The sequence below is a fragment of the Lutra lutra genome, chromosome 7 (assembly GCF_902655055.1).
Source record: "Lutra lutra chromosome 7, mLutLut1.2, whole genome shotgun sequence".
NCBI lineage: Eukaryota > Metazoa > Chordata > Mammalia > Carnivora > Mustelidae > Lutra > Lutra lutra.
The window spans coordinates 147,991,521-148,017,461 of NC_062284.1; the positions used below are offsets into that span (position 1 = coordinate 147,991,521).

At 40.4% G+C, this 25,941-nt stretch overlaps 1 gene segment (V, D, J or C); it reads right to left on the reverse strand.

The window, feature by feature from the left end:
• Window positions 1-895: 895 nt before the first annotated feature.
• Window positions 896-16,475, reverse strand: LOC125104554 (immunoglobulin heavy variable 3-23-like). The segment is given in 3 exon segments: window positions 896-907; window positions 15,919-16,229; window positions 16,333-16,475. Coding segments are annotated over 3 exon segments (369 nt in total).
• Between the last annotated feature and the right edge of the window lie 9,466 nt (window positions 16,476-25,941).

The following is a 25,941-nucleotide window of genomic DNA, read 5'->3' on the forward strand; positions in this document are numbered from 1 at the left end:
CATTATAGGCATGGGGAGTAACACAGAAAGAAGAAACATTCCAATCACATAAAATATGAAGTCTAAGTTTTATATTCTGAAGATCATCTCCTATGTATATCATGGCTGTTTCTAAATGAGAGATACGTTCATCTAATTTTTGATCTATGATCGTTTGTTGATTCCAGGCCTTGCTAGCATTCTCATGCCACTTCTGTACAAATTGTGTAGTTTGTACAGTTTGATGCAAGGCCATTCCTGCAGTGGTAGCTGTAGCAGTAATGGCTATAATTCCTAGAATAACTGTTATAAGCAACCCAACAAATCTTTTTGTCCTACTGACCCAGTTATTCAAAACTGTGAAAAGTATATGTACGTCTGGAGAGCCTTCCCAAACACAGTGGTGCTTCACCAGTAGCCAAATGCCTATTCTTCTTCTAGCTAAAACAATGATAGAATTGTCTGTATAAACATTTTTATCTACACAGGTGAACATCTTACAGTTTAGACAGTCTATTTCTCTATTACTATGAATAAAAGTCATTTTTCCAATAACAAAAACATCAGGATCTCTAACACAAGCTCTTACCCATTCTTCATCCAAAGGAAAAAAGAAAATGCATAGTTATTAGACTGATGAATGTAAGAGCCATTCCAAACTCTTACGTGACTTACAGGGGTAGTGACCTTCCATAAATTCTTTTGTCTTTTATGATAATCAACAAAAGGAGATGGCATAGAAAGTCCTTGCCCAAGTCAGACCAGAGGTGCATCTCCTGAAGCTAAGATTTGTGGTAAAATGGGATCATTAAAAACTTGCCATTTTAACTTTTGATGAGGGGAGCAGGGTTCCCTAGTACAATTGGTGACTGCCATCCCCTTAGGGGACCAGTCCCATACAATTCCATAGGAATCATTAATAACAATACTGGGGTGAGAAGCTCGACATTCCTTCCATAAAGGGCGAATTCCCTCATCAGACCACATTTTGTGTTGGTTTGCATTTGGGAATAGGGGGTGTTGAATTATAGCTAGGATCCCATTATTTGTAGGCTTGGAATCCTTCAATGGAGAGTAAATGTAACTGAGCTTTAGTCAAATAATTGTTAGTAGGAAGGTCCACCAACCATCTCTGATCACCAGGGACAAGGCAACTGGAATGATTGCCGATACATATTGGCCTATTTTGATATCCAAAAGTAAGATTAATATTTGTGCCCTGCTTGCCCACAGTTTCAACACTGTCCTTTAAATTCTGGTGGCCTTAATAGTTTCTTTCTTCTCCTGGATGGCATGTTCAGGTTCCTCTTTTTTAGTTTCTCCTGAACTTTCATTATCGCTCTCTGAATCAGGGGTTTGTAAAGGTTCCAAAACGGAGCGAATGAGGGTCCGAGTAGGCCATATAGTAACTGGAATTTGCTTTCCTTTAGTATACGAAAGTTTTAACTCGTGACCTACTTTTCCCCATGTTTGTAAATCTAAAGTCCCTAATATAGGGAACCAGGAGCAATGTTCTTTAATTACCTTTAAAAGCTCCATAAGTTGGCCCTCGCTGACTTTTGCTCCTCCCGCCTTCAGGAGCCTTCTCAATAAACAAACGTAAGGGCGATAATCTTTTGTGCTCTCTAGATTACCCATACCCTGCGATAATGGCCCACAGCTCACCAGCGGGAAAAAGGCATGGCCATGCAAAATTCACGTTGGGGCTTCTTCTCCTGTATAATTTCTGATCAGATCGGGTCTGGTCTGGCCCCACGTTCGGGTGCCACTTGCCGCTTCCAGTTGGCGACGGGAGAAGAATTAGGCACAAACAAGTGAGCTGCAAGAGATTGGGAGCAGGGGACAACAGTCGAAAAGGACTGCTGTCCCAAGCAACTCCACAGTCTCACTTTTATTGGAGAGAAACAATAGCCAACAGAAGAACCAATGAAGGTCAAACATCAGTCACAAGTCTTGCAGGCAAGCGAGGAGGAGGATAAAGTTTATAGTTAACCAAGCATATTCAAAGGACACAACCAAGCATATTCAAAGGACACACCTAACTAACAACGGGCTTTTCTGGGATGAGAAAGGAGCGATAACAGAAAAGGGAAGCAGGTGGTTTTCGTTCCACCCTGAGCTGACCAGGAGTTCCCGGGGGCTCGGCTTCCCTAAAGCAGGTGGCATTCCCCCCTGGGCGGGCCAGGCGTTCCTGGCTGCCCGGCTTCTGTGATGGGGAGGCCTCCCACCCTGAGCAAGCCGGGCATCCCCAGCTGGCCAGCTTCTGTGAAGGGGCAGCATTCTGCCCTGAGCAAGCCAGGCATCCCCAGCTGCCCAGCTTCACGGTTGTATATCATCCTTCTCCCCAAAGACCTGTTGCCAGTATATATATTTCTTAAGGCCATATCTAAATGTGCTTGGCAACTAGTAAGATCCTCCAAGGGTTACAGTAACAATTACAAGTAACAAATTGTTCCGAGGGGCAGCGGCAGCCATTCCGATCAAAATTCCACCGGTATTCTTCAAAGAGCTGGAGCAAATAATCCAAAAATTTGTATGGAACCAGAAGAGTCCCCGAATCGCTAAGGAAATGTTGAAAAACAAAAATAAAACTGGGGGCATCACGTTACCTAATTTCAAGCTTTACTACAAAGCTGTGATCACCAAGACAGCATGGTACTGGCATAAAAACAGACACATAGACCAGTGGAACACAGTAGAGAGCCCAGATATGGATCCTCAACTCTATGGTCAAATAATCTTCGACAAAACAGGAAAAAATATACAGTGGAAAAAAGACAGTCTCTTCAATAAATGGTGCTGGGATAACTGGACAGCTATATGTAGAAGAATGAAACTCGACCATTCTCTTCCACGGTACACAAAGATAAACTCGAAATGGATAAAAGACCTCAACGTGAGACAGGAATCCATCAGAATCCTAGAGGAGAACATAGGCAGTAATCTCTTCGATATCAGTCACAGCAACTTCTTTCAAGATATGTCTTCAAAGGCAAAGGAAACAAAAGCCAAAATAAACTTTTGGGACTTCACTAAAATCAAAAGCTTCTGCACAGCAAAGAAACAGTCAAGAAAACAAAGAGGCAACCCACAGAATGGGAGAAGATATTTGCAAATGACAGTACAGACAAAAGATTGATATCCAGGATCTAAAAAGAACTCCTCAAACTCAACACATGCAAACAAGATATCAGATAAAGGACTAGTATCCAAATCTATAAAAGGCTCAGCAAACTTAACACCCAAAGAACAAATAATCCAATCAAGAAATGGGCAGAGGACATGAACAGACATTTCTGCAAAGAAGACATCCAGATGGTCAACAGACACCTGAAAAAATGCTCCACATCCCTCGGTATCAGGGAAATACAAATCAAAACCATAACGAGACACCACCTCACACCATTCAGAATGGCTAAAATTAACAAGTCAGGAAATGACAGATGCTGGCGAGGATGCAGAGAAAGGGGAACCATCCTACACTGTTGGTGGGAATGCAAGCTGGTGCAACCACTCTGGAAAACAGCATGGAGATTCCTCAAAAAGCGGAAAGTAGAACTACCCTATGACCCAGCAATCGCACTGTTGTGTATTTACCCTAAAGATACAAATGTAATGATCTGAAGGGACACTGCACCCGAATGTTTATAGCAGCAATATCCACAATAGCCAAACTATGGCAAGAACCTAGATGTCCTCAACAGATGAATGGATAAAGAAGGAGTGGTATATATACACAATGGAATACTATGCAGCCATCAAAAGAAATGAAATCTTGCTATGTGTGATGACGTGGATGGAACTAGATGGTATCATGCTTAGTGAAATAAGCCAAACAGAGAAAGACAATGATCATTTATGATCTCCCTGATGTGAGGAAGTTGAGAGGGAACATGGTGGGCTTGGAGGGTAGGAAAAGAATAAATGAAACAAGATGGGATTGTGAGGGAGACAAACCATAAGAGACTCAACCTCACAAAACAAACTGAGGGTTGCTGGTGGGAGGGGAGTCGGGAGAGGGTGGTGGGGTTATGGACATTGGGAAGGATATGTGCTATGGTGAGTGCTGTGGAAGTGAAAAACTGGCGATTCACAGAACTGTACCCCTGGGGATAAAAATACATTATATGTTTATAAAATAATTAAAAAATAATAAATAATTAAAAAAATAAAAGAACAAAAAGGAAAACCCAGCCAAGCACAAACTCCATGATGAGTTGTCTGTGTTCTGTCTTAATCACTGAATCGGAACACCTGGGAATCCTGGGGTGGGGCTCCTCTCCCAGCTGCAAGTTTCTGGCTGTGATGTTTTAATCAGCAAAGGGAGGGCCCTATTTGCATGTCTTCTGACTATATAGCCAGTTCCAGTCTTAGATTCCATCCTTTACTAGTTAAGAAAGCAAATATTGCATTAGGTTTGAAGATCACTTTGTTTAGATGGTACTGTGACTAGAGGAAGTTTTCTAATCTGTGAACACAGTTATCTTTCCATTTCTCTATGCACTTTTATAAGTCTTTCATCAATGTTCATCATTTTTAGTGTACAGTCTCAACTCCTTATTGAATGTTAACCCAAAATATTTTATTTCCTGTATCAGTGTAAATGGAATTATTTTATCAATTTCTTTTTTTTTTTTTAAAGATATTTGTTGTTATCCTGTGGAGACATAGCTTTATTTTGTATGTTGATTTTGTAACCTGGAGTTTCCCAGATATCATTGTTTAGTTCAAAGATTTTTGTCTCTCTGAGCGTGCCATTTGTAGTGTTTGTGTATAAGAACATGTCATATGCGGGGACCCCTGGGTGGCTCCATCATTAAGCCTCTGCCTCCAGCTCAGGTCATGATCCCAGGGTGCTGGGATCGAGACCCACATCAGGTTCCTTGCTCAGCAGGGACCCTTCTTCCTCTGCCTGCTTTTCTCCCTGCTTTTCTCCCTGCTTTTCTCCCTGCTTGTACTAGCTATCTTGTTCTCTCTCTCTCTGACAAATAAATAAATAAAGTCTTTAAAAAACACACATATCATATGCAAACAAAGAATTTTTCTTCCTGTTACTGATTTCAATATATTTATTTATTTATTTTTAAGATTTTATTTATTTATTTGACAGAGAGAGATCACAAGCAGATGGAGAGGCAGGCAGAGAAAGAGAGAGAGGGAAGCAGGCTCCCTGCTGAGCAGAGAGCCCGATGCGGGCCTCGATCCCAGGACCCTGAGATCATGACCTGAGCCGAAGGCAGCGGCTTAACCCACTGAGCCACCCAGGCGCCCAATATATTTATTTTTTTATTGGCTAATTTCTCTGGGTAGGTCTTCCCGTTGTCAATGTAGAAGACATTCCCTTCTTATCTTCTGGGTTCTTTCTTGGGTCGAAATATTCAGTAGCTGCAGAACAGATGTAAGGGGAAAATGAATTTCATTTTGCACATGCATCAGATCCCTAAAATATGAACTCAGAAAACGACCGAAGTAGACAGCACTTGTGCCACTTAGATAACAAAAGATTGGGTTTGCAAAGATTTAAGGCAAAGATTTGGGTCAGTAAATTAGTGAAGAACCAACAAGGTTTGTTTTCATAGTCTTCTGGGCCCTAAATTCCATATTCTGGTGTTGAGGATGGTTCTCCCCTCCTGGTACAGGGAAGGGAACTTTCCCACAGGAGCTTGATTTCCTGCTGTCAGGAGGACAAAGGAGGCTCAGAAGGTCCTTCCACTGACAGGTTCTCAAGTGACTTTAGTTCACAGTAACTCAGGGACCAGATGACATATTTGGAATTGCACATCTTATTCTCCTTCATGATACCATGATGAGTACTCATGGTAGGAGTGAGCATCCTTGCCTGTCTCTTGACATGACAGGAAAGGCTTCAGGTTCTCACTGTTTAATATGATGTAAAGTGTGGTTTTATCATCTATAGCCATGAGCATGTGGAGGTAATTTCCATCTGTTCCTCAATTGTTGAGGTACTTTAATGATGAACATGTGTTGAAATTTCTCAGATAGTTTTAGGCATCAGTGGAGAACATTATGTAGATCCAATCCTTCCCTCTCTTAATTCAGAGTGTCCCATATATTGATCTGTGTATGTTGAGTGATTTTTGTTTCTGAAGGACGATTTGCACTAGGTCATCATGTATGATTTTTCAATGTACTTTGCATTCAATATGCCTGGATTTTTACAGGCATGTTCAGGTGAGATATTGGCCTGAGTTTTCAGGTCTTGAGGAGTCTTTGCCTGGCTTTGTTGTCGGTGTCATGCCGGCTTTATAGAATGAATTTGGACATATTACTTTCCTGTCAGGTTTTTGGGAAGAGACTGAGAAATATTGGCCTTTATTCTTGTTTAAATATTTGGTGTAATTCATAGGTAAAACAATCTGATCCTGGACTGGTTTCTTTGTCTGTTCGTTCACTTTTGGTTTGTTTTTTGTTTTTCTTTTTGAGGCAGAAGGCTTTAGATTATGAATTTGGTCTTCTTATTAGTTTTTTTCTGTTCATTTCCTTTTTCTTCATGAAACAGTCTTGGTGTATTGATAAATCTAGAAATTTTCTAATTTTCCTTTTGTTATTCCAATGTTGCTCTGTAAATATCTTAGTATTTTCCTCATGTTCCTTTTCATTTATTTGGTGTCAGCTACTTCTTCTCTTTGAACTCTGTATTTATTTGAGGTTTACCTATTTTTCTAGTCTACCTATGATTTTAAATTACATTTTTCTCTTCAAAATACCAATTTCAATCTCCTTGAATTTGTATTTGCATAGTTTCAATTTCTTTTTTTCTCTTCTAATAATTTTAATGTTAATTAAACCATTAAAATACCAATGATCTTTTTACAGAAATAGAAAAAAAAATCCTTATACATATAGAAATACAAAGCACATGGCTGTGGCAACACAATCATGAGAAGAAAGACCAAGCTCCTGGGGACATAATATTCCTTCTTTATAAATATAATGCAGAGGTATATTAACTACAATGGTCTATGACTAGCATACAATCATACTCATAGGTAGTGCAGTGGATTATGGAGACAAGAAGTGAAAGTCTTCATATGCAGTCAGCATATTCCCCGCAAGTTATTTAAGAAAATACAGTGGGGAAAGGATATTGTCTATAACAAATGGTGTTGGATATCCACATGCAAAATCATGATATTGGGTCCTTATCTTATAACATACAGATATATAGATCCAGGAAATCTCACAGTGGATTAAAGACTTAAGCAAAAAACCTGACCCCCAAACCCCCACATTGGGGAGGGCACGTATTGCATGGAGCACTGGGTGTGGTGCAAAAATAATGAATACTGTTATGCTGAAAAGAAATGAAAAAGAAAAAAACAAAAACATAAGAGACTCAACTATAGAGAACTGAGGGTTGCTAGAGGGGATGTGGGTGGGGAGATGGGGTAACGGGGTGATGGGCATTAGGGAGGACATATCATGTAATGAGCACTGGCTGTTATACACAACTAATGAAGCACTAAATACCGCCCCTCAAATTAATAATTCACTGTATGTTAACTAGCTTGAATTTAAAGGAATAAAATAAATTTAAAAAAGAAAACAAAGGGGAACAAACATCATGACATTTGCTCAGCTATGGTTTATTTGTTATAAAAGTGAAATCACAGGAAACAAGAGCAGAGACAGACAGGTGGGACTACATCAAACTACAAAGTGTGCAGAAAAATGTTGGCAGCGCAAGAAGGTAGCCTATGAAATGGGAGACAGTGCTCAACCAAATATTGAGAAGGAGTTAACATTTAAAAAGCAGAAGGGACTCCTTAACCTCAACAGAAACTATCAAAAACACATTAATAAAAATTAACAAATCACAAGATTAAAAAATTCGGGCAAGGATGTGGCATCTGAATGACTCAGTAGATTTTGACTCCATCTTTTGATTTCTGATCAGGTAATGACAAAGGTCCTGGGATTGAGCCCTGTCACAGGCTCTGTGTTCATTGGGAATCTATTGGACATTTTCTTTCTTCTCCATCTGCTCCTCTTCTCATTTTTTCTTTCTTTCACATATATAAATAATATATTTCAAAAAATTTGGGCCAAGGTCTTCCATATTCTTTTCTCTATAGAAGATAAAAAAAATGGTGGCTTCTAGGTGACTCAGTTTATTAATTATCTGCCTTCAGCTCAAATTACGACCTGGAATTGAGTCCCACATTGGGCTCTGTCATCCCCTAGGAATCTGTTTCTCCCTCTCTTTCTGCCCCTCTGTGCACTTGATGAATTTCTGTCTGTCCCTCATATAAAAAAAATATTGGAAAAGAATACAACCAAATGTCTATCAGTGATCAACATCACTAATCATCAGCGAAACCCAACTCTACACCAGTGAGAAAGCACCCCACAGCTCTTAACAAGTCTATGAAAAAAAAAAAAAAAAACAAAGAAAATGAGAATGGACCAAGTGTTGGTGATGATGGGGAAAAGCCAACCCTGTAATAAACTTTTAAAAAATTTTTTCAGTGTTCCAAGATTCATTGTTTATGCTCCACACACAGTGCTCCATGCAATACGTGCCCTCCTTAATTCCCACCACCAGACTCACCTAACCCTCAATCCCCTCCACTCCAAAACCCTCAGTTTCTTTCTCAGAGCCCACAGTCTCTCATGGTTCAACTCTCCCTCTGATAGTCCACAATTCAGTGATCCTTTCCTTCTTCTAATGTCCTCCATGTTATTCCTTATGCTCCACAAGTAAGTGAAACCATATGATAATTGACCCTCTCTGCTTGACTTATTTCCTCAGCATCATCTCCTCCAGTACCGTCCATGCTGATACAAAAGTTGGGTATTCATCCTTTCTGATGGAGGCATAATACTCCATAGTGTATATGGACCACATCTTCCTTATCCATTCATCCATTGAAGGGCATCTTGGCTCCTTCCACATCTTGGTGGCTGTGGACATTGCTTCTATGAACATTGGGGTTCAGATGGCCCTTCTTTTCTTTTTAAGATTTTATTTATTTATTTGAGAGAGAGACAGTGAGAGAGAGCATGAGCGAGGAGAATGTAAGAGAGAGAAGCAGACTCCCCGTGGAGCTGGGAGCCCGATGCGGGACTCGATCCCAGGACTCCCAGGATCATGACCTGAGCCGAAGGCAGTCGTCCAACCAACTGAGCCACCCAGGCCTCCCAGATGGCCCTTCTTCTAACTACATCTGTATCTTTGGGATAAATATCACCAAACTACTAAAACTCATAGAGCAATTCAGTAATGTGGCACGATATAAATCAATGTACAGAAATCAGTTTCTTTCTTATACACTAACAATGAAAGCACAGTAAGGGAAATTAGAGAATCGATTCCATTTACTTAGCACCAAAAACTATAAGATACCTGGGAATAAACTTAACCAAGAGGTAAAGGATCTGTACTGGAAGAACTACAGAACACACATGAAAGAAATTGAAGAAGACATGAAGAGATGGAAGACTATTCCACCTCATGGATTGGAAGAATAAACATTGTGAAAATGTCTATACTGTCTAAAGCAATCTATACTTTCAATGCCATTCCGATCAAAATTCCACTTGCAATTTTCAAAGAGCTGGAGCAAACAATCCTAAAATTTGTATGGAATCAGAAGAGACCCCGAACTGCTAAGGAAATATTGAAACAGAACAACTGAACTGGGACGACATGTTGCCTGATTCAAGCTTCACTACAAAGCTGTGATCACCAAGACAGCATGGTACTGGCACAAAAACAGACACATAGACCAGTTGAACCGATTACAGTGCCCATATATGGACCCTCAACTCTACGGTCAAATAATCTTAGATAAAGCAGGAAAAAATATCCAGAGAAAGAAAGACAGTCTCTTTAATAAATGGTGCTGGGGAAAATGGACAGCTATACGTAGAAGAATGAAACTCGACTGTTCCCTTAAACCATACACAAAGATAAACTCAAAATGTATAAAAGACCTCAACGTGAGACAGGAATCCATCAGAATCCTAGAGGAGAACATAGGCAGTAATCTCTTCAACATCAGCCAGAGCTACCTCTTTCATAATATGTCTCCAAAGGCACAGGAAACAAAAGCGAAAATGAACTTTTGGGACTTCATCAAAATCAAAAGCTTCTGCACAGCAAAGGAAATGGTCAGTAAAATGAGGAGGCAACCCATGAATGGGAGAACATATATGCAATTACAGTACAGACAAAAGGCTGATATCCAGGATCTATAAGGACCTCCTCAAACTCAACAGACAGAAAACAGATAATCATGTGAAAAAATGGGCAGAAGACGTGAACAGACACTTCTCCAATGAAGACATACAAATGGCTATCAGACACATGAAAAAATGTTCATCATCACTACCCATCAGGGAGATTCAAATTGAAACCACATTGAGATACCACCTTACACCACTTAGAATGGCCAAAATTAGCAAGACAGGAAATAACACGTGCTGGAGAGGATGTGGAGAAAGGGGTACCCTCTTCCACTGTTGGTGGGAATGCAAGTTGGTGCAGCCACTTTGGAGAACAGTGTGGAGATTCCTCAAGAAATTAAAAATAGAGCTTCCCTAGGACCCTGCCATTGCACTACTGGGTAATTACCACAAAGATACAGATGTAGTGAAAAGAAGGTCCACCTGTACCCCAATGTTTATAGCAACAATGGCCACAGTCCCCAAACTGTGGAATGAATCAAGATGCCCTACAAGGGATGAATGTATAAGGAAGATGTGGTCCATATACACTATGGAGTATTATGCCTCCATCAGAAAGGATGAATACCCAACTTTTGTAACAACATGGACGGGACTGGAAGAGATTATGCTGAGTGAAATAAGTCAAGCAGAGAGAGTCAATTATCATATGGTTTCACTTACTTGTGGAGCATAACAAATAGCATGTAGGATAAGGGGAGATGGAGCGGAGAAGGGAGTTGAGGGAAATTGGAAGGGGAGGTGAACCATGAGAGACTATGGACTCTGAAAAACAATCTGAGGGGTTTGAAGTGGTGGGGGGTGGGAGGTGGGGGAACCAGGTGGTGGGTATTAGAGAGGGCATGGATTGCATGGAGCACTGGGTGTGGTGCAAAACAGTGAATACTGTTATGCTGAAAAGAAATTAAAAAAAAGTATTATTTAGGATCTATTATAATAAGTAATCATTATTGCTTTCATTTATATTAACTATTTTATCTCAAATGTCTCCCCAGTGTGAGAAAAATTTATTTGGAAGAAAATAGGACTGCTTTTTATTTTGATTCCTAATAAACTCATACTACAATAGATACATATTTATGTTTACTTATATGCAAAATATGTATATAATATTTGCTTTGAATGATTTGGGGTCACAGTAAATTGAATGCTGATTTTTTTATTACTAATTGTGTGACTTCAGGCAAATTATTTAACATCTTAACATCAGTGTATTCATCTATAAAATGAGATATTTAAGGAACTTATTTATAGGATTGTTTCAAGATTTAAATGAAATAATCCACAAAAAACATCAAGTAGAGCTTGGCACACAGTTATGTTTAATAAGTGTTAACCATTCTATCATTGTTATCTTTGCCATCATTACTTTTCTAAACATAAAAATATTATCAGGAAACAAACTGAGGGTTGCTGGAAGGGAGGGAAGTGGGAGTGGGAGGGATGGGGTCACTGGGTGATGGACATTGGAGAGGGTATGTGCTATGGTGAATGCTAATGTATTGTGTAAGGCTGTTGAGTCACAGACCTGTACCCCTGAAATAAATAATATATGTCAAAAAATAAAAAAAAAATGATTCTGGAACACTGAAATTTAAAAAATAAACAAATTAAATAATTAGTCACACACAAAAAAAATAAAAAAAAATAAGAAAAAAGCAGCAGGTACTGGAATACATGGGTGGTATCAGACAGTGGGGACCAGGGGAACAACACATCGTAAACATGCATCCTCATGCCTGGGCTTGTTCCCTGCAGAGGAATGGGAGGTATAAGGGAAGGCCAGCTGACTCTTGTTCATGTTCAGGCTGTGACCCAGCCTGGCCCAGGAGCTCAGGACGACCACACTTGGGCAGGATGTGGGATGCAAGGTGTTTGGACACCTGCCAGTGAGGTGTGGGCACAGACAAGTAAGGAAATGCCAACCCATATGGCACCACACAGAGAGTCATGACTGTTTTAGTTAATGTCCACAACCGGTCAGGAATCAAATTGATAAATACAAAAAGTTGAGTGTCATCACTCTAGATCCCAATAGTTATGACCTTTGGGACATAATTTCTCTCTTTCTACCTAAATTAGAGAAAACGTTAAAATTATTCTGGAACTTTAAAACCATTCACTAAATATATAAGCATAAATTTTCTCTGTTAGTCATTAAAAATACCTGCCTTTGTTTATTTTAGAAAAAAAAAAAACACAACATAATACGTAGAATCTTAAATATTTGAAGTGCAATGGTGACAAGCATATCCACCACATGATTTCACACTGAAGCATCTCCAACAGAGTCTCATTTCTTCCACCACACCTGACATGTGGACCATCCCTGCCATGATCAGTGCTTCAGGACTAGACCTTAGTCTTGCCCCTCATAGGATGTCATCTGCACCTTTCCACGAGCTCCCTGGTGTTACTGGTTTAATTGAGTAGAGTTGAGTTACATAGAGTATGTTAATGTTTACCAGTTGTGTTGTTCTTTTCTTCTCTTACATAGAAAGCACATAAACAGAAGGCAACTATGCAAAAGTTAAAATAAAGGAAATGGAGCATTATACCTCCATCAGAAAGGATGAATACCCAACTTTTGTAGCAACATGGATGGGACTGGAAGAGATTATGCTGAGTGAAATAAATCAAGCAGAGAGAGTCAGTTATCATATGGTTTTGTTTATTTGTGGAGCATAAGGAATAACACGGAGGACATGGGTAATTGGAGAGAAGGGAGTTGGAGGGAATTGGAGGGGGAGATGAACCATGACAGGCTGTGTACTCTGAGAAACAAACTGAGGGTTTTGCAAGGGAGGGGTGTGGGAGGTTAGGTGAGTCTCCTGGTGGGTATTATGGAGGGCACGTATTGCATGGATCACTGGGTGTGGTGCATAAACAATGAATCTTGGAACACTGAAAATTATTAAAATTAAAAACATTGAAAAATATTAAAAATATATATATATATAAAATATAGAGAGAGTAGAAAATAAAAAAGAGGGCAAGTAAAGAGTGGCTGTAATTTTCATTTTGGGTAAAAGAGAGTGCTTCTTTTGTTCCTGGGTGAATTTTGATCTGTATGTTAGAGGACACTAAATCTCAAAATCACTAGAAAATTAAAAGATGGATATATAAGAAGGTAAAACTGAGTAGAGTGAACAACTTGCTAAAATAAAGCATATACCTGTTAAAAATATAGGTTTGTAAAAATACAAGTTAAAAATGGCCTATGAAGAAATGAGCTGGTGTAATAGACATCTTGTCAAACACAGCCAATTTTTGTAGAATCCACATATATATCCTTACATCTCAGGTTGATTTCATGGATGTTCAAAATAGTTTTATAGATATGCAGCTTAATTCAAGGGACCTGCTTCAACTAGGTCCCCTAGACCTCCACCATCTTGCCTCGATCTCCCTGTTCCTGATTGATTTTTGGTATATGTTAGAAGACACTATATTTGAAAATGTTAAGGAAATCAGAACTTATTTTATATATAAATTGAATAGAGGGAAAATGGGATTATGTGGGGGCATAAATCTATAAAATGAATATTTGAAATTTAGAAACTGAAGTTATGAAATAAGACTGTTTAAAATGGGAACAGGGTAAAAAGAAAAAGCAAGGAACAGAAAAAAGAAAAAAAGAAATGTAAAATTTTATCCTGAGTATAAGCAAGTCATGAGGGAACACTTGGAGCTCCCTATGTAATTTTCCCCTGGTGCTGGAGTTTCATGTTCCTGTGTGAAATAACCTTATCCTTCACCTGTTCTTCCAGTCTGACTTCTGGGGGAGGGGCCTGCTTCTTGGCTTCTCAGGCATCTTTTCGCTGGTGGAGTTGCCCTACTCTTGTCAGGGTCATTGGCTAAATGGGAGCCGACCCTGTGTCTAGTTCTTTTTCCCTGGTGGATTTCTGCTTCTCCTCAGAGGGTCAGAGCAAACATGGCAAATATGTGGGAATCTCCAGCCCAGAGCCACAATGTGGTGGACCGGACCCTCACCACCACCTCAGGTCAATCCACCTCCACTTCTATGTGTACCCAAATCCCCAGATGTGCATTATTGATGCCCACTGCAATTCTCTGGGGAAAGTTCCAGGGACCCATGAGTGTCTCCATGCTTTCTGACTTTGCAACTGTTAGCGTGTGTGGACTCGTGAGTGCACCCTCTTCTGCACCTCCAGGTCATGCTGAGTGCTGACCCAGTGTCCTGTCAGGTGTCACATCACTCTGGTGAGCTGTTGCTCAGTTGAGAATGTAGCCATTTTATGCACCAAGCCATGGGCTCACACATGCACCCTCTTGCATGGCTCTCAGTTCACGGCCAGGTCCCACTCCAGCGTCCTTTCATGGGCCACACCGCCCTGAGAGCTGTTGCACTGTTGTGGTCATAAATCATTTTATATCTCCCCTGGGATGTTAGTTTGAACACAAATTTTGAGTACAACTTCAGGATTTGGATTGGGAAATGTTTCTCCTAGAATTCTAGCTTTAATTATTTATTTTCTCACAACATTATCTCCTTAAATTCCTTTTTAAAATTATGTTCAGTTAGTCACCATATAGTACATCACTAGTTTTTTATGTAGTGTTCAACAACTCATTATCTGCATGTAACATGCAGTCCTCACCCATCATGTGTCCTCATTGCCCATAACTGAGTTTCCCCATTCCGTCCCTCCTACCCTTCCAAAACCCTATTTGTTCCACAGAGAAACATATTGATTTCTGATATTATTTATTTCGGGTTTTCTCTTTTCCTTTTGATAAACCTAAGCAGAAGTTTCTCAATTTTATTTTTTTTCCAAAAAAAAGACCTTGATTTTTTGTTCTGCTCTGTGTTTGTTTTTTGTTTTCTTTTGTTTTTATATCATTTATTACTGCTCTAATCTTTACTATATCCTTCCTTCTCCTTTATTTGGCTTTAGTAATCACGTTAGAGTGTTTCTTTCAGACTTTTCTTGCTTCTTGAGGTCTTCCTGTATGCAGTGTATTTTTGTCTTAGGACCACCTTTGCTGCAGAAAAATTGGGGCCAAGTGAAAAAAGTTTCAAACTTCTGTGTGTGTGTGTGTGTGTGTGTGTGTGTGTGTGTGTGTGCATGTGTGTGTGTGCGTGTTTATGCATGTGTGTGTGTAATGTCCAGACTACACATCACACCTGGAGGGGGTTCCACTGCTTTCCCATGTTGTCACTAACATTGATGTTGAGAGCATCGTTTAAGACAGTGACTCCCCAACCAACACCGTTTCTTCTTTTACTTTGGATTGTTGATGCCTCTGTAGCCTCATGTCCTGTATGAACTTTATGCTCCTTCTACCAAGTTTCCACATTGAGCTGGGTGGACCTTTGATGCACAGTGAGAGCAGCTGGGATTTCTGTAAGTGTTCAGTTGATGAACATCAGGATTTTTATAATTCATTGGCATTTAGGGACAGCAAAAAAACGTGAGTGAGTCTGTATTTTGTCATTTTAGTATAATTGTTATCCCATTAGAACAAATTTTCAAAGTCAGCGAGTGAAGAGTTAAGCACAGAATCATGTGTGCAGAGAGGCTCCCTTGGGGAAAAAGCTTGAAGGCATGAATGCCAAAGACCCTGACAGGAAACCTGCCCATATCCTCCAGCTGTGCCTGCTCCTGGGGCTTAAAGACAGAATTGGAGAGTGGTGTGCACCCCCTGGTGGCCAGATCCCGTCCTACAGGGAGGTTTGTGTCTGGGCTCACACTGAGGGTCCCTCACTGTGTCTGTTGCACAGTAATACATGGCTGTGTCCTCGGCTCTCAGGCTGTTCATCTGCAGATACAGCGTGTTCTTGCCGTTGTCTCTGGAGATGGTGAACCGGCCCTTCACAGAGTCTGCATAACCTGTGCTACTTCCATCACTGCTAATAGCTGCGACCCACTGCAGCCCCTTCCCTGGAGCCTGGCGGACCCAGCTCATGGCATAGCTAGGGAAGTTGAATCCAGAGGCTGTACAGGAGAGTCTCAGGGACGCCCCAGGCTTCACCAGGTCTCCCCCAGACTCCACCAGCTGCGCCTCACCCTGGACACCTGCAGACACAAGACATCCCGGTCAGGAATCTGTCACACATCCATGGTTTCTTTCACTCATATCCACTCACGTCCTCAACGTCTCTTGTTCACCATGAATTACCTTTTAAAAGAGCAACAAGGAAAACCCAGCCAAGCACAAACTCCATGGTGAGTTGTCTGTGTCCTGTCCTGAGTACTGACTGGAACACCTGGGAATCCTGGTGCTGGGGCCCCTCTCCCAGCTGCAGAGTCAGGTTTGGGCTGTTTTTAACCAGCAGATGGAGGGCCCTATTTGCATGTTCTCTGACTATATATTCAGCTTGGGATCTACGTGACAATAGAGGGCAATGGCCAGAAGAGATGTGACTGCCTTTGTTTTGTTTGTTTTTACCACTTTAGAAAAAAAAATATGATTTTCATTATATAACTTTCCAGAGTATTTACTTGGGCATGTGCTACTTTCTTTTTACATATTCACACAAATGTTGTGGAATTGATGTCATGTTATGCCATAATGAAATGTAAACCTACACCCAGAATTTTAGAGGGTTTTGTGAGGTGTCCAAGAGCACACTAGGGTGAGAGTGAGCCCCAGTATGTGGCCCTGTGCTCATCCCCATAGGACACACTGTCCCCTGAACCACCTGGAGGACAGAGTGGGCAGGCTGGTGAGGAATGTGGAACTCCTCCTTTAATGCAGACAGGATGATTTTACTTCCGCTCTATGTTGCCCTGAAATATAGAGAGCATCGGGTTTGTGTAGGTGTATTTTCTAACATTTCAATGTCTCTATGTTTCTCCCAAGTCATCTCTGGGATTATTTGTAATAATTTTGGTGAGTGTGCTTGACACGGAATGAACGGCATACAGGCAGAGTGTGTGATAGGATAAACATGGGTGTCAGAATCAACATTATCCATAGTGAACAAATCAATTCTCCATAAAACTTCCTGTATATTCTCTGGAATTCCTCCTTCCTCTTCCCTTCTTCACCCGTTGACACATAACTATGGGATTTTTTCATGTTAGTTAGACTAGTTTTAATTTTGAAGAATTTATATTGTATGTAATTTTAATTGTAGGATTTTTTTTTTTTTTTGCTCTGCACAAATACTTGAAAATTAAAGCATGTTGCTGTCTGTATCAAGAATCATTTATTTTAATGTTTGGCAGTTACCCAAGGAATGAACATAGCATAATTTTATTTTATTGTATTTTTTTGTTTTTAAAATTATTTTTATTAACATTTATTGTTTGCCCCAGGGCAGCATAGCACATACCCTCTCCAATGTCCATAAGTCAACCACCCTCTCCCAACTCCCACACCCCCCAGCAACCCTCAGTTTGTTTTGTGTGATTAAGAGTCCCTTATGGTTTGTCTCCCTCCTCATCCTACGTTGTTTCATTTTTTCCCTCCCTACTCCCAACGACCCCCGTCCTGTCTTTCAAATTCCTTGTATCAGGGAGATCATATGATAATTGTCTTTCTCTGAGTGACTGATTTCACTCAGCATAATACCTTCTAGTTCCATCAACATTATTGCAAATGGCAAGATTTCATTTCTTTTGATGGCTGCATAGTATTCCATTGTGTATATACACCACATCTTCATTATCCATTCATCTGTTGATGGACATCTAGGTTCTTCCCATAGTTTGGTTATTGTGGACATTGCTGCTATAAACATTTGAGTGCCCATGCAGCTTCAGGTCATTGTATTTGTATCTTTAGGGTAAATACCCAGTAGTGTGATTGGTGAGTCATAGGGTAGTAGTACGATTGCTAGGTTGTAGTAGCTCTATTTCCAACTTTTTGAGAAACCTCCATGCTGTTTTCCAGAGTGGCTGCACAGCTTGCATTCCCACCAACAGTGTAGGAGGGTTCCCTTTTCTCCACATCCTTGCCAACATCTGTCGTTTCCTGACTTGTTAATTTTAGCCATTCTGACTAGTGTTAGGTGATATCTCATTGTGGTTTTGATTTGTATTTCCCTGATGCCGAGTGATGTGGAGCACTTTGCCATTTGACTGTTGGCCATCTGGATGTCTTCTTTGCAGAAATGTCTGTTCATGTCTCCTGTCCATATCTTGATTGGATTATTGGTTCTTTAGGTGTTGAGTTTGATAACTTCTTTATAGATTTTGAATACTAGCCCTTTATCCGATATGTTATTTGTGAGTATCATCTCCCATTCTGTCAATTGTCTCTTGGTTTTGTTAACTGTTTCCTTTCCTGTGCCAAAGGTTTGATCTTGATGAAATCCCAATAACTCACTTTTGTTCTTGTTTCCCTTGCCTTTGCCAATGTTTCTAGGATGACGTTGCTGTGGCTGAGGTTGAAGAGGTTGCTTCCTGTGTTCTCCTCAAGGATTTTGATGGATTTCTGTCTCACACTGAGGTCTTTCATCTTCTTTGAGACTATTTTTGTGTGTGGTGTAAGGAAATGGTTCAGTTTCATTCCTTTGTATGTGGCTGTCCCATTTTTTTTGTATTTTAATTATTTATTTATTTAAAAATTTTCAATTTTATTTTATAATTTACATCTGTGGCAGAGAGTTTTACCTCTGGATCTTTCTTCTGCTTTGGCTTCCTCTCTCTAGTCATTTTGCCCAGAGAAGTGTGGGTGAGTGAGTGAACAAAAGCACAAATATGAACCCAAATGCAAGCAAAATACACAGTAGAGAAGTCTGAAGAGGTCAGAACCAAATAAGCAAAAATGCTGGGTGTGGAAGCAAGAATATAATCTTCCGGGTGGACAAAACAGGGGGATCCACTTGGTCCTGTGAATATTTTGGTCTGCGTGTTAGAAGAAACTAAATCCCAAAATTGTAAGGAAAGCAAAACTTATATATATACAAAATAATTGAATACAGTGAGAGTGAGCAAAAAATGAAGAATATACGTATAAAAAGTACATGTTCAAATTCTAGTTAAAAAAGACTTTAAAACAGAGTTAAAATAACAAAGTCATTGAAAAGAAAAAAAAGAGAAAAGAAAAAGAAAATTTTCAACTGAAATAGCAATGAATCATGAGAAACAACCTCACATTCTTTGTAGTATTTTCCCCTAGAGCTGGAGTTGTGCAGTGCTGAGTGCTCTGTACACGTGGTATTCCGTGTTCTTCCAGCCGTTCTCGGGGAGGGGCCTGATGCACTTATTCTCAGATATCTCTGTGTCAGTGGTGTTGTACCACCCATTGCCAGGGGTCAGGGTCAGTGTAAACAGTTTCTAGTTTTTCTATGTGGCTTTTCTTCCCTGAAGGCATTTGAGTCTCTTTAGAGGATGAGAATAAAAATAACCATATGATGCTCTCCAGCCCGGGAGCTGAATGATCCCAGCTCCTTTCTACAGTTAACACTCAGGAATAAGAGGTCTTCCCTTTTGTATGTGCCACTGTCTAGACTCCTGTGGTGTGCACCTGTACCAGTCCTCATGGGTAGGTGGAGGGTTGTGGCTTTCTGTCCTCAAGATTCCCCATGGAGTGTGGTCACCTGGTCACGTGCACTCCTGAGCCTACCCTCCTGTGGGATGGCGGTGGGCCACCACTGTTTTTGGCGTTTGCAACATCCTTCCCCACACTGAGATCTGTCACCCAGAGCCGGCAGGGCTCTGGGTTTATAGCAAACTGAGCTGAGAGACCCTCCCAAGTTCTCAGACCATAACCAGTTTCCCCTGCTCCAATGATGAGGAACACTGAAGATTCAGGCATTCCCATTTTGTCTGTGTCTCCATGATCCTGAGACCACAAGTCCCACCTAAAATTCTGACACTCCTTCACCAAAGAGCATGTTTCAAGCAGGAATTTCTCTCACTGGAGCAGATATCTAAAGGTTCTGGCTTTGCCATCAGGGGCTATATCACTTATGTTGACTGGCTTTCTGAAATTCCCTCCCCCATTGTTTATCTTCTGATATATCTCCTTTGTTTCACTTCTTGGCCCTCCTTCCTTGAAAAAAGTGGTTCTTTTTCCATTTATAGAATTCCAGCATTTTTTTCCATACCTCTCAGTTTGAACTCATAGAAGTGCTGAGTGATTGGATAGTTATGTAGCCAAATTCAGGGAAGCAGATGAAACGAAGTCTCCGACTCTTTTACCATCTTGCTTGATCAGTGCATTTAAGAAATCTTAATTGTACGTCATAATAGCTCAGTTAGAGTTTATTGAGGAGAAGAGTAAACATCACTCAAGAGCCTCACCTAATCCTCTGGAAAGGAGTTTCACGTTTTTGTTTATATGCAGGATATTTATTTCATATAAGGTGAAATTTTGACCGTGTTATTTTCTCTATATTCAGAATGAGTTTGATATAAGAAGATGCATACTGATGCCCACATTTATAGAAGGTTGATGTGTGATGGTGAAGTCTGTGTGTCAAAGTGACTGGGTCATGGGTGCCCAGATTAAACATTCCTTCTGTGGGTGCCTATAATGCTGTTCCAGAAGAGATTGGTATTTGCAGCCATGGTCTCTGGGCCAGTGGGCTTCATCCAATCCATTAAGGTTCTGAATAGAATGAAATGCAGAGAGAGGAATTCCCTCATTCTTCTTTCCTGTATGCTTGATATGGAACATGCTTGATATGGAACAGGAACAGTCCTGTCCTTTTGTCTTTGGAGACAATTACTCTTTCATATCTCCAGGTTCTCCAACTTATGCTATTTCAGGAAAGCTAATTAGACCAATACAGCCCTTTCCTTGGAGCTTCTCAGATCCAGCTCATCCTGCAGATACTGAAGGTGAACTCTCAGGTTACACAAGAAAGTTTCAGGGACTCTAAGGATTTCACAAGGTCTCCCCCAGACTCCACCAACTGCACTTCACATGGACACCTGCAGACACAATATCTTCACTGTTTCCCTCACCCATATCCAGTCACATACTCAATGTCTCTTGTTCAACATAAATTAGCTTTTAAAATGTTAACTAGTGAAACCCAGCCAAGCACAAATTCCATAGTGAGTTGTTTGTGTACTGTCTTGATCACTGCATAGGATCACCTTGGATTCCTGGGCCTGGGGCTCCTCTCTCATTTCTAGGGTCAGGGCTGGAATGCTTTAATCAGCAGAAGGAGGGCCCTATTTGCATGTCCTCTGCCTATACAGCTAGCTTGGGATGTGTGTTTACAGAGTGGGCAGCGACCAGATCAGATGTGATTGCTTTTGACTCGGTGGTATTGAAAACATTTGCAAAATAGGATTTTTGATTAATGATTTTCCAGAGTATACACTTGGGGTTCATGTGCTATGTAGTTTTTACATATTCACACAAATCTTGGGGCATAGACATCATGTTACCACAGAAGGAGATGTGAACCTACATCCAGAATTGTAGAGGGTTTGTGAGACGTCCAAGAGCAGATATGGTGTGAGAATGAGCCTCAGAATGTATACCTGTGCTCCTCCCCATGGGACCCCCTGCCTTTCTGAACTGCTTGCAGAACAGAAAGGGCAAGCTCATGTGGAATGTGGAACTCATCCTGTATGGGGACAGGTTCATTTTGCTTACTCTAGAGTTTCCATGAAATACAGAGTGAATCAGGCTTCTGAGGTGTGTTTTCAAGTCTCTGACATTGCACTATCTCTGCCTTCTACCTGAGTCATCTCTGGGATTATCTATAATAGCTGTGGTGTGTGTATTTGACACAGGGTGAAGTTCACATGTGTGGAGTGTGTGATATGGGAACCACTGGGTGAGAGTCAACATTCTCAAGAGTGAGGAGGTCATGTCCCCTTTGATTTTCCTGTATCTTACCTCCTTCTTCTCTTCCTTTCTTCTCCCTGTCCCCACATAAGTATTGATCTTTCTCATGTTACCTTACACTAGGTTCAATTTTCTAGAATGTAAAATGTTAGTTTTACTGTAGGTCCTTTGATTTTTAGGGCTTATTTTTCTCAGCATCAATCCTTGGGAATATATCCATGTGGTTATGTGTAGCAAAAATCATCAGTTTATTTATTGACAGAATTTCAGACTATGAACACAGGATAACTTTATTTTTTCAGTAGTTTTTTTTAGGATTGGGATCATTTCCAGTTTCATGTATTTCAATAAAGTTGCTTCCTAGCCTAGACTTGAAGGTGTAGTGTTCAGAGAATGTGTTATTTATACACTTTCCACAACAACAACTAACCGGAAGTGGTGTGGAGGTACACATTTGCATCAATGTGGGAGTTTATCCGACTTGGTAGGGTTTTCTTATTATATAACTGTTCTTTTTTTTTTAATTAAATTAAAAATTTCAGTGTTCCAGAATTCATTGTTTATGCATCACACCCATCGCTCCATGCAATATGTGCCCTCCTTAATGCCCAGCATTAGAATCACATAACTTCTCACCCCCTCCATTCCCAAACCCTCAGTTTGTTTCTCAGAATCCACAGTCTTTCATGGTTCATGTTCCACTCAGATTTTCCCGAATTAAATTTTCCTTTCCTTTTCCTTTCCATCTCCTAATGACCTCCAAGTTGTTCCTTATGTTCCAAAAATAAGTGAAACCATATGATAATTAACTCTCTCTGCTTGAGTTATTTCACTCAACATAATCTCCTCTAGTCTTTCCATGTTAATACAAAAGTTGGGTATTCATCCTTTCTGATGGAAGCATAATAGTCCATAGTATATGTGGGCCACATCATCTTTATCCATTTATCTGTTGAATGGCATGTCGGTCCTTTCCACGGTTTGGCAACTGTGGCCATTGCTGCTATGAACATTGGGGTTATGTAGGTTTTTTGTTTTTTGTTTTTTGTTTTTTGTTTTTTTTTTTTTTGAAGCTCAGTTTCACAGATGGGAATTAGTGTTTATTTATTTATTCATTTCCTTCAGAGGGTTATGCTTAAGTATTAGTGTTAGAGTTAGGTTTAGATTTCAGGATTAGGGGTTAGGGACTAAGTGTTAGGGCTCAGTGCAAGTGATATAAGCACTCATGTCCTAGAGACAGAGAGGACCTCTCTTAAGATTAAGGAAAATAAACCAATGCCATGGCACGTAGTAATAAATTATGCAAATCTTAAAAGAAAGGAAACCATCTTAAGGGCAGTTATGGTGAAGAGATTCCTTATGCACAGAACGAGGAAAATCAGAATAATGTCAGATCTGTCCACAGAGTCCTGGCAAACCAGAAAGCGCTGGTAGGATATATTCAGGGCATAAATTTGAAGAATATGCAGCCAAGAATACTTTACCTGGTAAGGTTCTCACCTAGAATGGATGGAGAGTCAAGGAACTTCCAAGACTGACAGAGATTGAAAGAATATGTAACCACTAAGCTGGAACCTCAGGAAATATTAAGGGGGGGGGTGTCCATAATATGAGAAAGATGCCAAGAGTGTTGTAGAACAGAAATTTACAGAGATAATCTACAAAAACAAGGCCATCACAGGCAACATGATGAGAATAAAATTATATCTTTCAATAATCACTCTCAACATGAATGTCCTAAATGCTCCCATAAAATGGCACAGGGTTGCAGATTAGATAAGAAGATGGGATCTATCCACATGCTGTCTCAAGAGACTCATTCTGAACCTAAACATACATCCAGTCTAAATGTGAAGAGATGGAGAGCCACCTTTCATGACAATGACTGTAAAGAAAGCTGGGGTTGTCCTTCTTATATCAGACAAATTATTTTAAGCTAGACTGTAATAATAGATGCAGAGGGACACTACATTGTGCTAAAAGTGTCTATCCACCAAGAAGATCTAACAATTGTAAATATCTATACCCCCAACACGGGAACAGTCAACAACATAAGCCAACTGTTTACAACAACAAAAAGACATATTGTTAGTAATACCCTAATTGTAGGAGACCTCAACACTCCAGTATCAACAAATAGACTCATCATCTAAGCAGAAAATCAACAAACAAGAGCTTCGAATGACTCACTAGACCAGTTGGACCTCATAGATATACACAGAACATTCCACCCTAAAACAACAGAATACTCATTCTTCTCAAGCACTCATGGATGTTTCTCCAGAATAGACAACATACTGGGTCACAAACGAGGTCTCAACGGACACCAAAAGACTGAGATTACTCCTTGCATATTCTCAGACCACAATGCTTTCAACAGGAACTCAAACACAAGGAAAATTTTGGAAGGAATTCAAAATCTTGGAAGCTAATGACCATCCTATTCAAGAATGTTTGGTTTAACAAGGAGGTCAAAGAAGAACTTAAACAATTAATGGAAACCAATTAGAATGAAAACACATCAGTCCAAAGCCTATGGGACATGGCAAAGGTGGTCCTAAGGGGGAAACACATAGCCATCTAAGCCTCACTCACACACACACACACAAAGTCCATAGTCTCTCATGGTTCACCACCCCTTCCAATTGCCCCCAACTCCCTTCTCCTCTCTAACTCCCCTTGTCCTACATGTTATTTGTTATGCTCCACAAATAAGAGAAACCATATGATAATTGACTCTCTCTGCTTGACTTATTTCACTCAGCATAATCTCTTCCAGTCCCGTCCATGTTGCTACAAAAGTTGGGGATTCATCCTCTCTGATGGAGGCATCATACTCCATAGTGTATATGGACCACATCTTCCTTATCCATTTGTCCATTGAAGGGCATCTTGGTCCTTTCCACAGTTTGGCGACCGTGGCCATTGCTGCTATGAACATTGGGGTACAGATGGCCCTTCTTTTCACTACATCTGTATCTTTGGGGTAAATACCCAGTAGTACAATTGCAGTGTCATAGGGAAGCTCTATTTTTAATTTCTTGAGGAATCTCCACACCGTTCTCCAAAGTGGATGCACCAACTTGCATTCCCACCAACAGTGTAAGAGGGTTCTCCTTTCTCCATGTCCTCTCCAACACATGTTGTTTCCTGTCTTGGTAATTTTGGCCATTCTAACTGGTTTAAGGTGGTATCTCAATGTGGTTTTAATTTGAATCTCCCTGATGGGTAGTGATGATGAACATTTTTTTTAAAGATTTTATTCATTTATTTGACAGACAGAAATCAGAAATCACAAGCAGGCAGAGAGGCAAGCAGAGAGAGAGGAAGGGAAGCAGGCTCCCTGCTGAACATAGAGCCAGATGTGGGGCTCAATCCCAGGACCCCGGGATCATGACCTGGGCCAAAGGCAGAGGCTTAACCCACCGAGCCACCCAGGTGCCCCATGATGAGCATTTTTTCATGTGTCTGATAGCCATTTGTATGTCTTCATTGGAGAAGTGTCTGTTCATGTCTTCTGACCATTTTTTCACATGATTATCTATTTTCTGTCTGTTGAGTTTGAGGAGTTCCTTATAGATCCTGGATATCAGCCTTTTGTCTGTACTGTAATTGCATATATGTTCTCCCATTCCTGGGTTGCCTCCGACCATTTCCTTTGCTGTGCAGAAGCTTTTGATTTTGATGAAGTCCCAAAAGTTCATTTTTGCTTTCATTTCCTTTGCCTTTGGAGACATATCATGAATGAAGTAGCTCTAGGTGATGTTGAAGAGGTTACAGCCTAGGATTCTGATGGATTCCTGTCTCACCTTGAGGTCTTTTATGCATTTTAAGTTTATCTTTGTGTATGGTTTAAGGGAACGGTCGAGTTTCATTCTTCTACGTATAGCTGTCCATTTTCCCCAGCACCATTTATTAAAGAGACTGTCTTTCTTTCTCTGGATATTTTTTCCTGCTTTATCTAAGATTATTTGACTGTAGAGTTGAGGGTCCATATATGGGCACTCTAATCGGTTCCACTGGTCTATG